The 14,511-nt window shown below is 47.0% G+C and overlaps 1 protein-coding gene across 8 annotated transcripts in view; it reads left to right on the forward strand.

The window, feature by feature from the left end:
* The window catches only part of ARHGAP17 (Rho GTPase activating protein 17), a 61,397-nt gene that overhangs the window by 23,163 nt on the left and 23,723 nt on the right, over positions 1-14,511 (forward strand). For all 8 annotated transcript variants that reach the window (XM_083712055.1, XM_083712053.1, XM_083712056.1 and 5 more), the window contains exons 2-9: positions 1,179-1,218; positions 6,775-6,879; positions 8,454-8,530; positions 8,845-8,956; positions 9,129-9,205; positions 10,936-11,047; positions 13,219-13,287; positions 13,490-13,571. In XM_083712055.1, coding sequence (XP_083568181.1) covers positions 1,179-1,218; positions 6,775-6,879; positions 8,454-8,530; positions 8,845-8,956; positions 9,129-9,205; positions 10,936-11,047; positions 13,219-13,287; positions 13,490-13,571 — 674 coding nt within the window. The remainder of the gene's footprint in view (positions 1-1,178; positions 1,219-6,774; positions 6,880-8,453; positions 8,531-8,844; positions 8,957-9,128; positions 9,206-10,935; positions 11,048-13,218; positions 13,288-13,489; positions 13,572-14,511) is intronic.

Below are 14,511 nucleotides of genomic sequence, written 5' to 3' on the forward strand. Positions count from 1 at the left end.
TGACTAGGGTCTCCCTAAGCCCTACATGGAGAAGCTGGCAATTGCACCTACTGCATGCACAGGTCTACCCCTGAGCCGAGCTGCTTTTTTTAAGGTAAACATTTCACCAAGCTAGTGCAAGCTCCTGGCTGGGAGCCCAAGTACTACAAGACAGAAAGATGCTCTGGCTGCTGTTGAATGCTGTGAGACCATTCCGACTCGATGGCTCAGAAGGGGCTGGGATGCCTGTGTTTTTGAACTTTTCTCTCTCATTGGGAGGAGGAAGAAAATAAGCACAGTAACCATCCTTGGGTTTATGTAGAATCTGCCAATTCCCAGGAAAAGCATGAAGCCTGCGAATAAATAAATTTGGCTGGCAGCCAGCTCGCAAGCTTATGGAAAAATGCTTTTCAAAACATGCTGCCAAGGATTGCCTCAGACCAGGTAGAGTTTCACATCCGCATAATGGGGAGAGTGTTTTTCTAGAGCGCACAGCTCTGGGGTGCTGTCTGTAGTGCTGCTGCACACGTTCTCCGTGCCACTGCATCTAATTCTTCTGAAATCATAGAATTGTAGAGTTGGAAGGTACCCCCAGGGTCACCTAGTCCACAACCCTGCCATGCAAGAATTCTGCCCATAGCTGTCCTTGTGTGGGCTTTATTTATATTACATTTTCCCTGCCCTGCCTTCATGGAGCTTATTTGTGCAGCCCATGGTCTCGTCCTTTTAAACTTCTGTAAGGTAGATAATACATGGGTGATGGGGGGAGTGTCCACAGGTCACCCAGTGGACTTCATGGCTGTGTGGCCAAATAGGCAATAGAAGACTGGGCCTTTGTGGTGATCTGCTCTCAACTTGGGGCATGCATCATTTGTGCTGTGGTGAGAGAAGCATGTTGCAGTCATGACCCCATAGACAGCAGCACGATGCCATAAGTAGTTCTAAAATAGCCTTTCTTAGGCTTTTGATCTCCAGAGATGTTTTGTACTACAATTCCCATTAGCCCTGGCCAACCTAGTGGTGCTTGCTGGGGGCTGATGGAAGTCGTAGTGCAAGACACCTCTGGAGATTCCCAATTTGGAGAAGGCTAGCCTCAGAAGACAAGGTGGTCTCCTAGATACAAATGCATATTTGTTCTACCCTGCTTTACATACAGATCATTTCAGTGCTTCTTCCCCCTCCCCTCTCTTTCTCAACAGAGCGGAGAAAACTGAAGTCCTCAGTGAAGATCTGCGACAGGTATTTTAATTTATTAATTAATGGCTGCCTCTGGAAGAGGGGTCGGGGGAGACACTGGCTGTTTCTCACGTGCTGGATGGGAAAGCTGCAACACAATTTCAGGCAATAGAAGAAGGAATTTACCACACTAGCCAGAAGGGAATTTGAAAGGTTCTGGAGGGCAGGTAGTGTGGTCAGAAGTGAAATAAAAACTGAGACGTGTTAGTATTCAGAGTCACCGTGCTTACTGCAACATGGCAGGTCTTCGTGTGGTTGTGACGAGGCCTCCCTGTATTCCACTTAAGTGGGGAAATGACCTCTGCAAATCATTCAGATTGAGTAAATAAACATCTATTGTTTTACATAATTTGTCTAGCTACCAAGGCAAGGCAAGAAGGGAGGGAGCTGCCTGGTACACAAAAGTATGCTTATTGAGCCTAACAAGTTTAAAATCTAAATCCTCCTTCTGGGGCAGTCTTTGAAACAACCACCTTGAGACTTTGCTCTCCAATTCTATTGCAGAAAGAATCAGTTGGACACCAAGGACTTGGGCTGGTTGTTATGCAGGGTGCTCCCAAAGAAGGACTTCTATGTACCTCTCATTTTCCTGCATGTGGTGCCTTCCCATTTTTCTCTTCCTGCCCAGGGCAGGAGCAGCAAGCTGTGCAGATTATTCCTGCCCGCTGGCCTGGCCTGGCCTGGCCTGGGCACCTGAGATTTCAGTGGGTGTTTCCTTTATATTTTGAAGTTTGGCCTCCCAGCCATAAAGGAAATAATAAGTGTAAGCTAAGATTTTCAAAATTCTGAAATTGTCCCATGTATGTCTCAGACATGGGGTGTGTGTGTGTGTGTGTGTGTGAGAGAGAGAGAGAGAGAGAGAGAGAGAGAGAGGGGGGGGGGAGAGATCTCAGAAGAGTGCAAAGCACATAGCCTTACTTAGAACTTCTTGGCTGCGTGTGTTTGTTGCACATGTCTGAGTTTGAAGAGAGTTTCCCAATAAGCAAAGGCTCCGCCTTTCCCTTCGTCAGTCTCTGTTGAAATCTGGATCCTTTGCAGTTGCCGAAGGGAGCTTTGTCTCATTCCTTTGTTGGATCACACAGAGCAACAAGCAGCAGTGTCCTCCCACTTGCGCAACAAAAGCTGCTTGCACAACGGGGCTTCCAATTTCTCTTCTCCCCCTCTGGATCCCCCAAAATCTGCTCTGGAGGGACCCCCAACCTTCTGGAGCAGATTTTGGGGTCATGAGGGGATTGCTGGGGGGAGGAGAGGAAGGGAAAACACTGTTGTGCAAGCAGCATACCCCCCCCCCCATGTTACATTTAACCTCACTCATAACCTACTCAGTCCCATGGGTTTCAGCTGTGTTTCGAAGCACACATGTTTACCCGCTTTGCTCCAGGGGGAGATAAAGAGGATGCCCCTGTCTTCATGATCCCATGAGATATTTCTAATCTGCCACTCATCAGAGTAAATTATGACCGCTATGTTTCTCATGCTATCCGTATAAAAAATGTACTGTGGATTGCTACTGCAGTGTCCCCTGAGTTTAGTAGAATGAAAGGAATTACTGAAAAATGAGTGAAAGCAACTAAATACAATTTTTTTAAAAAAAAATTCTCTTGAATTTCTAAAATGCTTATCAGTATACATTTATGGCTTTTCATTTGGAAACAGGGAAGCAGGACGTGAAGTTCCTAATTAGACTGCACTGCCCACAGCCGCCTCCTTTCTCTGTGTTTTCCAGCCTAGCTATATTTCACCTTCCAGACTTGAGATTCAGCTGTTTGTTTTATAGACATGGGATCAGAAGCTATTTTCCCTTATTTTATTTTTATATTCCAACTTTCCTTCACGTGACTAAACGGGGTTATGGTCTTTCTGAATCAGAGGGGTGGGGAAAGAAGCAGATTTTGGCACGGCTGCTGTGTAAATATCTGCAGCTAAGGATCTTTTTTAAAAAAAAAAATAGTGCCTTGTTGCCTTGGTGATCATATGAAATATTTGGAGTGGAGGGAGGTGGAGAGAAGCCAGAAATTGTTCTAGCCGACTGTTGGCAAACCATTTTTTTGCTAGCATGGGCTTCCCAGGCACAGGCGCTTGACCTGTCAACGCCCAAATGGAACTGCTTGCTCACTTGCTTGTTTGGCTTTGCTGCTGAACAGAATCCTTCCAAGTGTGTCTGATGCTGGGTGTACATTTTCAGTTGCATCTCCTCCTCCTGTGGAGTTCCATGTGTTTCGCCATATGGCAGAAAACGTTTCTGTCCTTTGGAATGCTCTCGTTTTAAACATGTTAATTTCCAGAGATGGAGTAGGGCCCCTTCTGACAAAAGGAAGCTTTCCGTACGTTGCTCTGGACTCACTTAAATGCCAAAAGGCTTAACAATAAGTTGCAAAGCAGAAAGATGTGTAGACTTTAAGACCAGCTGTTTGCTGATAAGAACATCTGCGATGTTCCTCTTCTTGCTGGGAGAACTGAAAACTTGGCATTTCAAAAGTGCAGTTTGTTCCCGAGCTGTGAGGCTGGAGCCCCTCTGCCTCACAGCATGGAGCCAAAAGGGGCCAAGGCTGTGTATAGTCCTACTCTGTGTGCATCCGTCTCCACAATGCACAACTGACCTATCAAAGGAGCATCTTTCTCTGTGCCTTAAATGTCTGGTGGCTGTGTGGAAGAATGAGCTGCGTTAACCAAACAGAAGGTCAACAGCTTCTTGTGTGGTGACTTGGACTCTTCTCAGTTGCATGTTTTTTGTCCCAAGTGAAAGATGCTTTTTGGCCAGGGAAAGAAGAAAAAGAAGAAAAAAGTGTATGGGCCAGAAGAAATACTTGGATGCTGTTCCAGCTTTCTGAGGGGAAGCTGCTCCATGTTCCAGTCTGCTCACCAGCTGCATCAGCCAACCGAGCTGGAGGCAGCAGATTGAACATCCTGTTTGTGGCAAGCCTTGCAGAGCAGGGATCCAGCTGAGCATCACAGAATTCATGATGAGGGGGATCCCCAGCTACTGTTCTGTCCCGCTTCACTGGGCTGTGGTTGAGGGCCATGGTTCCAAATGGTGTTGCATGAGAAGGGTCTGAATTGTGCCCTGGGCGCAAGCCATTCTATGCCCAGTGGAGCAGATGGGCCCTGCAAAGCCTTTTGTCTCAGTACTTTGGCAGTAGTGACATCCCAAGGGAGGGAGTAGGATATGTCAGCTACTACAACAGACAGGCAAGGGGGGGCGGGATCTCTGAAGCATCACTGTTACGCATAAACAGCACTATCATTTTCTCTGCCTTAGTGTGGAACGTGTGCAGAGTAGGGCATCAAAACTGATTAAAGGGACTGGAAGCCAAGCCTTGTGAGAAACATTTGAGGGAGGTGGGAATGTTTGGCCTGGAGAAGAGGAGTCTGAGGAGTTATATTAGAGCCATCTTTGAATATCTGAAGAGTTGTCACATCGAGGATGGAGCAGGCTTGTTTTCTGCTGCCCCAGAGGGGAGGCCCTGAACCAATGGATTCAAATTACAAGGAAGGAGATTCCGACTAAACATTAGGAAGAACTTTCTGACAGTAACAGGTGTTTGACAGTGGAACAGACTACTTTGGAGGCTTTTAAAGCAGATGTTGGATGGCCCTCTGTGTGGGAATCCCTTTAAGACAACTACAGTGCCTGAAGACAGACAGTCATGCATCCATTAGAGTGGCCAGAGGAGGAATGACCCCTGGGAGTAGCATAGAGAGAAGTAACACCATAGTTCATCATCAGCAAAACCTTGATCTGCCCTAGCTGCAACAAATCATGTCTCTCCCGTATCAGTCTCTACAGCCACAGCAGGTGCTGTAACCTTCCAACAGTTTTGACTTCACCCCCAAAGGTTCACTTCTCCATTGTGTCCCGAGGCAGACAGATCCTAACCAACCATAATGGATGGCCATCTGTCAGGGATTCTTCAGCTGTGATTCCTGCATTGCAGGGGGTTAGACTGGATGATCCTTGGGTTCCCTGCCAACTCTACAATTCTGTTATTCTAATGTTTAAAAATCCATGCAAGAAGCAAAGCCAGTAGGAATAACAGAACCCAAAGAGTCCCATTCAGGAGGCCTGGTGTGCTGGACAAAGGGGGAGCTCTCAAGGATCCACATTGCCTGGGCTACCCTACAGTTGCAATGAAGGTGCCTGCCATTTGTTCTGGGAGCTGCTTAGGAAAATGCATGTGCATCTCTTTGAGGGTGGGACAGAAGCATGTCTCAAGTTTTAATACACAAAAGTTGGTCTTAAGAACATAAAAAGAGCCTGCTGGATCAGGCCAGTGACCCATCTAGTCCAGCATCCTGTTCTCACGGGAGCCAACCAGATTTTCACTCTGCCACCACAGCATATTAGCACCCAATGCCATGTTGTGAGCTGCTTTGAGGATTTCAGTCAAAAAGCAGGATACAAATCGACCAAATATAAAAAGATTTGGGGAAACACTAGTCTAGCATCATTTGCACGTAACAGGTTTTGGAAAGCGAATGCAACTAGGCAGACCTGTATAGCCTCAGAAGTGGCAGGGCCCTCAAAGGTCATTGGCTGATGCAGGAAATCCTCTCCTACAGCAGAGGTGGGCATCTAATTGCTTCTTTAAAACTTTTAACAACGAAGAACCTGCCACCTTCCCAGGCTCTACTCTTAAAACAGCTCATGCTATCAGGGAGTTCTTTCTAACATGTAATTGAAATAGTCTTCCTTATACTGTGAAATTGTTTGTTCTGGTCCAGTTTAATAAATAAAATAAATAGACAGATGCAGAGAACTTGCTCCGTCACCTATGTGACAGCTGCTCAAATATTTGAAGGTGGCTGGTTATCATAGTACCTCTCCTGCAGACTACTTATAAGCAGTGCCTTCCATTTTTCCACATAGGTCTTGGTCTCCAGGCCCCTCACCAGCTGGTTGGAGTGAGAAGTGTTCAGGCTACCCATATTTTTAAGTGCAGCATTTTAAAAGGCTGCAGAGAGGATTCCTATCTGTTTACATGCCTCTCTACAGTTGAGACTTGTTCTGCCTTTTTTTCTTTTTTTTTCTTTTTGGCTGGTTTTGTTCAAACAGAAACCATTCCAGAAGGCCTCCTTTTAACCCTCATGACTCATCAAAACACAGATAAACCACATTCCTTTTGCTGTTGTGCATGGAGGTTCCCAGCAGAACTTGGCAGACGTCTTTGCACTCTCAGATATTTGAACGAAGATTCTTTCACAGAGGGAATCTCAGTTCCTTATCAAATGCTTGCAGTTCCTTGCAGGCAAACATGCCTTCCTACAGTGACATTTCCTTTAATGTTAGACCTGCCAGTTGCCCCACGGTTGAAAGGGTGCTGTCTGCAAAAAAAAGTACCAGCTTGAGGCAGCTAACAATTAATAGTTTTAAAACAAGGCAGTGAAACTTTGTGGCATGTCTGGCCAGACAGTGCTCTGTTCCCAGGGTTCTACCTGGGAGAGGAGGCAATGAGGCTGGATCAAATAAATGTTGGGTTTCATGGTGCAATTGCTAGACGTGGCTTCCTAGTACAAAGAGCCTCATGTGCAGTTTCCCTTCCCTATTTCTTCACCATCTAGATTGAGCGCCGTCTCGACAACGTGAGGTCCGTATGCCACACTTCCTGCAAGAGGCTAGGCATGTGTTTGCATGGGCAGTCTGGAACAGATGCAGAAAAGAGACATGTAAGTGCCAACCCCTTCCATGGAGAACTGTGCACCAGATTTGGCCATGCTGAATCAGGACAGTTCGGGGAGATCCATGTTTTGGCTGAATCAGGTAGCGACACCCAGAGAACAGTCCAGGCTGGGCTGCATGAGTGATCTGGGGCTGTCAGGGCAGGAAGAAGAGGTACGCAGCTCACAGTTCCCAAGCTGGGGAAGCAGACCCCAACAGGGTGATTCCACGGCTCGCCAGCTGGTGCACAGCCCTACTTCCAAGTTCCTCACTCCTCAAGTCTGTCCTTCCCAAAGTGCTTCTGTTCCACTGGGCTCCTCTTTCTCTTCTAAGCACTGCACAGAGCTCATCCACATGTGCTGCCCAACATCTGAAAGAAAAAGGGGTGCTTGGCTCTTGTTCTGGCAAGTCAGCCATCTTTCAGAAGCCTCTGTAATTTCGCAGAATCTCTCAGGTTCTCCTGACCTTGCCATGATGCTCTTATTCCCCATTACTTTTGCATGTAATATTTTTTGGGTTTAGCTCCTAACCACATTGTTATCTCCATCCCAGCAGGCCAAATATTACCCACCGCACACCTGACATAATATATAACATCAGTTGTGGGTGGGTGAATGCAGTTCAGGGAAGCTGGCTTCATGGGCCAAACAGGGACCCCAGTGGGCCAAGTTTGGCCTCCAGGCTGGAGGTTCCCCTCCCCTCCGCCTTGCACAGAAATTTTGCACATTAGACTTCTTTAACAAAACTAACTGCCTCCTCCTCTGACATTGCTCACCCAGCACCACCCAGAGCCCTATCTCAGTTGGCAGTTGTGGAGTTCATGCTGGGAGCAGTCAGAGGACTCCAGCACTGCAGGTGCTGGCCACGCTTTGAGGAACAGGGGCTGTTTGTGAAGGCTCAGAGTGCACCAGCCCGTACAAGTATCTCTGTACATGATTGGCTTCCTGTACCCAGCATCTGGGCTTATCTTGAGAGAAGCAGATACAGGAAGCACCCACATGTCCCTCTTTTCCCCAATAGAAGTTTTAACTGAAATCACTCCCTCTCAGTCAAAACGCAAAAAAATAACCCTTTGAATTATAAACAAGGGCTTTTGATTGCAGGCAAGTAAAAAGAGGAGTGGCCTTAAATGATTCTCCACATTTGTTAATCTGAAAAAAAGCTGCCACCCATCACAGGTTCCATCTTCACAGTTGCTGGAGAGAGTTGGAATTGATGCTCCAGCTCACAAGTTGATGGACTAGGAACACAAGAAGAGCCTTGTAGCTGGATCAAGCCCAAATGCCCATCTTGTCCAGCATCCTGTTCCCACAGGGGCCACCCAGATGCCCCAGTGGGAAGCCTGAGTGCAACAGCACTCTTCCCTTTTGCCATTTCCAGCAACTGGTAGTCAGAAGGATGCTGCTTCTGACAATAGCGATAGAAGATAGACATCAGGGTTAGTAGCTGTTGAAGACTGGCACTGTCTGTTAAGTATGGTACACTCAGTCATCAGGTTAGCCTCCCCACTCAGTAGGAAAGTAGCATCGGACCTGGCATTTCCTTAACCCCAACGATAGCAGTATTTGTTTTCTCTCCACAGAAAAAGCTTCCTCTCACTGCTTTTGCTCAGAATATGCAGGAAGGCGCTCTGCAGCTAAGCGATGAAACTTTGCTGGGGTAAGGGTTGCATCACTTTTATTTTTCCTGGTCATGGTCATTTGTCGTTTGGTCAGATATAACCAGTGACCTAATTTTATGCATGTCAGGCAAATGCACCAATTCAGTATTTTTTAAAAAGAATACAAACTAAAACAGATCTCATGAATTTGCTCCTGAAACTTTGGTTTTTAGTGTAAAAACAAAAACCTTACATCACTCTCCTGTAAGTAGCCCTGGAGATCAAAGGAGCTCTCAGTACCTCTTTCCTTTCTCCCTCCCAATGCTTGGAATCCACCCATCTAATGCAACTGTGTATTCTTCTATGTTTTAAGGAAAATGCTGGAGACTTGTGGTGAAGCAGAAAATAAGCTAGCAATGGAGCTCTCTCACCATGAGGTGCAGGTTGAGAAAGATATTTTAGAGCCACTGAACCTCCTCTCAGAGGTAAGTTGCTTCTGCCACTGTCCATAACCCAAGCTTGACCTGCTCCCTAAAATGACACAATTGTTAAGACCCGCCAAGAATCGGGTGTTGCTTTGTGTGCACTTAAGACAAATATAGCTGTCTGCACAACAAACGTCTCAACTGTCAGCTTCCTGTCGTCTTACCCTTTCAGACGGAAATCCCCAACATTCAAAAACAGAGGAAGCAGCTTGCAAAACTGGTGCTGGACTGGGATTCTGCAAGAGCCAGGTAATACAAACACACACACACACACTTTCCTCTTCCTACTTCAGCACAGGAAATACCAGGATTCTATCATGGCTTTGGGGCATCCTTCTCAGGAGCACTTGGCTGCTATGTAAGGCCGCATCCAGTCAGCAAAAACCTTTCCATCTTGGTCCACTGCATTTGGGGGAGAGACATTTTAGCCTTGTCTCCTTGCTTTCCTCTGCTGTCTTCCAGCTTCCCAGACACCATGTGTCTATCTGTCTTGTCATAAGGACATATAGCTGGTGGAATGGAGTATGTGTTGGCTGGTGCATAAGACAGGGAACTGTAACACTAGAACTCGTGAACATTCAATGAAGCTCAGCATTGGAAGATTCAGAACAGATAAAAGGAAGTCCTTCACACGGCATAAACTGTGGAACTCGCTTCCACAGGAGGTAGTGGTGGCTTCAAAAGAGGACTGGACATATTTGTGGAGGGAAAGGCAATTGTTGACTGCTAGTCATGATGGCTGTGCTCTGCCTCCATAGTTGGAGGCAGCAATGCTTCTCAATACCAGTTATCACTGGAAACTGCAGGAGGGGAGAGTGCTCTTGTGCTCAAATCCTGCTTGCTGGTTTTTCATAGGGACATCTGGTTGACAACTGTGAGAACAGGATGCTGGGCTAAATGGACCATTGGCCTGATCCAGCAGGGTCGTCTTATGTTCTCTTGCATCCTAGTGGCCGCAGATCAGGCCATGAGTTGGCCTTGTGACTAATCTGTTTGGCTTGCTTTTTGCCACAGGCCAACTCAATTTCACATCCCCAAACTTGCTTGCAGATCAGAAACACATGTGTCTGTTCAATTATGGACTTCTCCAAATTTTGCAATGCAGTTTCAGTCTCCCCAAAATGTACATTTCACATAAAGAAATGCATGCAGAACACATACTTTAGGCAGAAACACATGGGAAAAAGAAAGGCAAGCAGACAATAGGGGATGCTGCAAAAAAGAATATGAGCAGCTCATTGCTATTAAAAAAAAACCAACAAAGGCCACCAACAGAGCTTGAAATACTTTAGTAGCAAGATACCAGCTAGGAAAGCTGTTGGGGCTTTGGATGACAAAGGAGACAGAGGCTCCCACAAGAGGCAGCAATGGCCACCAACTTGGTTGGCATTGATTGCCAGTTGCTGGAAGTTGCTAGTGGAGAGAATTCTGTTGTTCCCAGGTCCTTCTTTTAGGCTTCTCCTAGGTATCTGGTGGGACACTGTGAGAATAGGATGGTGGCCTAGAGAGACCACTGGCCTAATCCAGCAGGACGCTTAAGTTATTGTGTAAAATAATTAAAATGCATTTTTAAAAATCACATTTTTTCAGGTAGCAGTTGCACAGAATGAATCCAATTTACATAGCTTTTATTCAATCTTTCAGTAAGTGTGCAAAAAACCAGGCCAGGGCAGACCTGTGTTTGAGCACCAGGAAAACTTGACATGGAGCAGACTTAGGCTGGTCCATTGGTTCCACAATGCAACACACTGCTTTAGCCAAACAGGATTCTGGGCTTGGCTTCTGAACCCACCTGTGCCTGTGCCTGTGCCCGTGCTTGTGCTGCTTCCCATCTTCTGTACCCTGCTTGGCACACTGCAGGCATCATAAAGTGTTTAGCAGAGAGAGGGGGGAGTAGATTGGAGACCTGTGATCACTCATTGTTTTCCCTCTCTGGTGCTCTTTGTGCAAGAAGAATAATTCTGATCTCTCTTGTGCAGATGGAACCAGGCCCACAAAACTTCAGCCACCAACTTCCAGGGGCTTCCGTCTAAGATAGATTCCCTCAAGGAGGAGATGGATGAAGCAGGAAATAAAGTTGAGCAATGCAAGGTGCGTTGAGAACTCTTGGAACACTTCCCCAGGGAGAACTGGGCTGCATTCATACCATTCATTTAAACCACACACACAAAGAGTCCTGGCAACTGCAGTTCAACTCTCACAGAGCTACAATTCCCAGCACCCATAACAAACCACAGTTCTCAGGATTCTTGCTGGCGTGTGTACTTCAAATGTATGGTATGTATGCAGTCTTGGGCTATTTATTCTGTTTATTTATTTGAAAGCATCTAGAACTGCATAGAGTTTTTGCCCAATATCTCCTTTCCCACCTGGATTCACAGATCTGCAAGGGAGGCCTGACCTCCTTATCTGGCTACCAAAGACATTGTCCAGTTTCCCCCCCAGAGAAAATGTATCCACCCATCTCCTTTCTGCTGGGCTGTATTTTCTACCTCACATCTTCTGTTACCAGCCTTTTCTTCCACTTTGTCGGCCCAAAACTTGCTTGTCTCTACAACTAACCTCTAGCTCCCCTTAGCTATTGTTTTGACAAGGCAACGGAAGACATGATTTGGCTAAATTCTGGGGGAGGGCTTGTGGGCATGTGCCACCCCAATAATTCAAGAACTGATTCTATGGGTCACATCCTGCACTGGGGAAGGGAGTTTAGGGGCACAGAACCTCTCTAATTTACTAGTAAGGTAAAGGTAAAGGTACCCCTGCCCGTACAGGCCAGTCTTGACAGACTCTGGGGTTGTGCGCCCATCTCACTTAAGAGGCCAGGGGCCAGCGCTGTCCGGAGATGCTTCCGGGTCATGTGGCCAGCGTGACATCGCTGCTCTGGCGAGCCAGAGCCGCACACGGAAACGCCGTTTACCTTCCCGCTGGTAAGCGGTCCCTATTTATCTACTTGCACCCGGAGGTGCTTTCGAACTGCTAGGTTGGCAGGCGCTGGGACCGAGCAGCGGGAGCGCACCCCGCCGCAGGGATTTGAACCGCCGACCTTTCGATCGGCAAGTCCTAGGCGCTGAGGCTTTAACCCACTAGTACTCAATGGCTATTCCTTCCTGTAAATCCTTACTCTACAGCTAACTCTGTGTATCTCATACATGGCCCAAAAGTGTGCTAAGAGAAGCCAAATCCTGTGATCAAAATAAATTAGGCAAATTAGTGTATATTAGCAACCTCTTCCTATATTTATTATCGTGTCACCCTGCTGCTTTGTATCTGTTACATGCATTGCATAATTTATTGAGGTTCTGCTAGCGTTCAGCAGGGTCAAGGAGCCATGCAGAGGCTCAACTGCTGGAACTTTTCCACAGTTGGAGGCAGTAATGCTTCTGAATACCAGTTGCTGGGAACCGCAGGAGGGGTGAAAGTGCTCTTGTGCTCAAATCGTGCTTGCCAATTTCCCACAGGCATCCGATTGTTCACTGTGAAAATGGGATGCTAGACTACATGGGCCCCTTTTGGCAGGCTTGCCTTATATTCTTATGCTCAGGCACCCTCTCACACCACACATTTTGCTGTACCAGGGGTGGGAAACTTCAGGCCCATGGGCCAGATGTGGCCCTCCAAGCCTTCTTCTCTGGCCCTTGGGACCTTCCACACCTTTTACCCACCTTTTATTTCCCTCCCCTTGTGTGGTTTTGCCTAGCTTGCATGTGGCTTGAATTTTAAAGTATCTTCTTTTTAAAAAATATATTTAATTTGGGTGGGTGGGTCTTGAAGCTAGGCTACTGTGCAAAGGCAAAATTTTGCATCTATTGCCCTTCCCATCACTAGCATTTGGCCCCCAGAAGGTTGCCTAGAAGGAAATGTGGCCCTGCACTACGCACTGCCTACTGTATTGTCAAGCTTGGGGTGTGTGTGTGTGTGTGTGTGTGTGTGTGTGTGTGTGTTTACAGCCATATCAGTATTATAATAATGGATAGAATCATCTTTCTGTAAAGCAAATAGGCCAAGGAATATTTGATCTGATGTGTGGCTATGCATATGGACCGAGGGGCCATTGATGTGCAGAATTTGCACAGCATGATGGGATTGTGCATTGGGAGGTGTTCTGGCGTGATGGCTGGTGGACAGGCAGCCCAGGGAGGGGGCAGTTTAAGCTCCCGGGTTTTGCATTCGTCTCTTCTTCTTGGAAATGTGGTGCCTTCCATGGGCTTTGCTGTTGCTGACTTGCAGTTTGTCTTGTTCTCCCCTCCTCCTCTGCCCGAAAGGATCAACTTGCAGCGGACATGTATAACTTCATTTCCAAAGAAGGCGACTACGCCCGCTACTTTGTCTCTGTGAGTACCTCTCTCTCCTCCGAGAGCTCTTCCTTTCTGCAGACATACATTTCACATGCTTAAACCGACTGCCTGTGTGTTGTTGTTGTTGTTGTTGTTGTTGTTGTTGTTGTTGTTGTTGTTGTTGCTGTTGTTGCTGTTGTTCTTGTTGTGTTCATCCAATGCTAACTTTTTGTTTTTAAAATGTGGGTTCTATTCTCAGTTATTAGAAGCACAAGCAGATTACCATAGAAAAGCATTAGCAGTCTTAGAAAAGGTGCTCCCTGAAATCCAGGCCCATCAAGGTAAAGTAAACCTGTGCTCTGCCTCCTGCTTTTGCCTGTGCCACCTTTGCACTCTCCTCCTCTGACTTTTTCTTTTTTATTCTCCCCCTTTGGCATGCCATCTTTCTGGAATAAGGACACGGGGCCTTTCTTAATGACACCATCTTCCCAAATTGCCCCCCATCCTCTCTGCAGCTGCATTTCTGACATTCTTCCAAGCCTCTATTAATACACTAACAAACCATGATGGATTTGGTCTGAAGCTCCTCAGGGGGCAGCGCCATGCCATGAGCCTGCCAGATCCACCCCTTGGCTTGCCCACCCAGAGCCACCACCTCTCCTGGCCACCTGTTGCTTTTTTGATTGCCATATTTAGGAATCCATGAAGCTGCCTGATACTACCTAGGCTAGTATTATCTCTTTGAGTGGCAGCAGCTCTTCAATGTCTCAGGCAGAGAGAGGAGGTGTTTCCCAGCCTTGAGATGCTAAAGATTTGAACCTGAGACTCTCTGTATTCAAAGCTACCAAGCTGTGGCCCTCCCTTCGGGGTTGGGCTTTCAAGAGGCCGTTCAGAAACTTGTAAGCAAGCGAGGTGCCTTTGGGGAGTGAGTAGCAGGGCAAGGGCAGCCTTCTCCATCCTTTCAGATGTATTCTAGTAGGATTGTACGGTGCTGGGAATATTGGGGGTTGCAGTCCAAAATGTTTAGAGGGAGCCAGGTTGTCTAAGCCTGACCTGGAGTGACAGGGAGGGACAGCTGAGTAACAGGCATTGCAGGGTTCTTGAAAAGACTCTATAGGCCACCTGTCAATGAATTCTAAGTCAGAGGAACAAAGGAGTTGCCTTGCAAGAGCAGACAATGGTGTAGTGGTTAAGAGCGGTAGTCTCGTAATCTGGTGAACCAGGTTCGTGTCTCCGCTCCTCCACATGCAGCTGCTGGGTGACCTTGGGCCAGTCACGCTT

Source organism: Podarcis gaigeae (assembly GCF_964106915.1).
Source record: "Podarcis gaigeae genome assembly, chromosome: 14".
NCBI lineage: Eukaryota > Metazoa > Chordata > Lepidosauria > Squamata > Lacertidae > Podarcis > Podarcis gaigeae.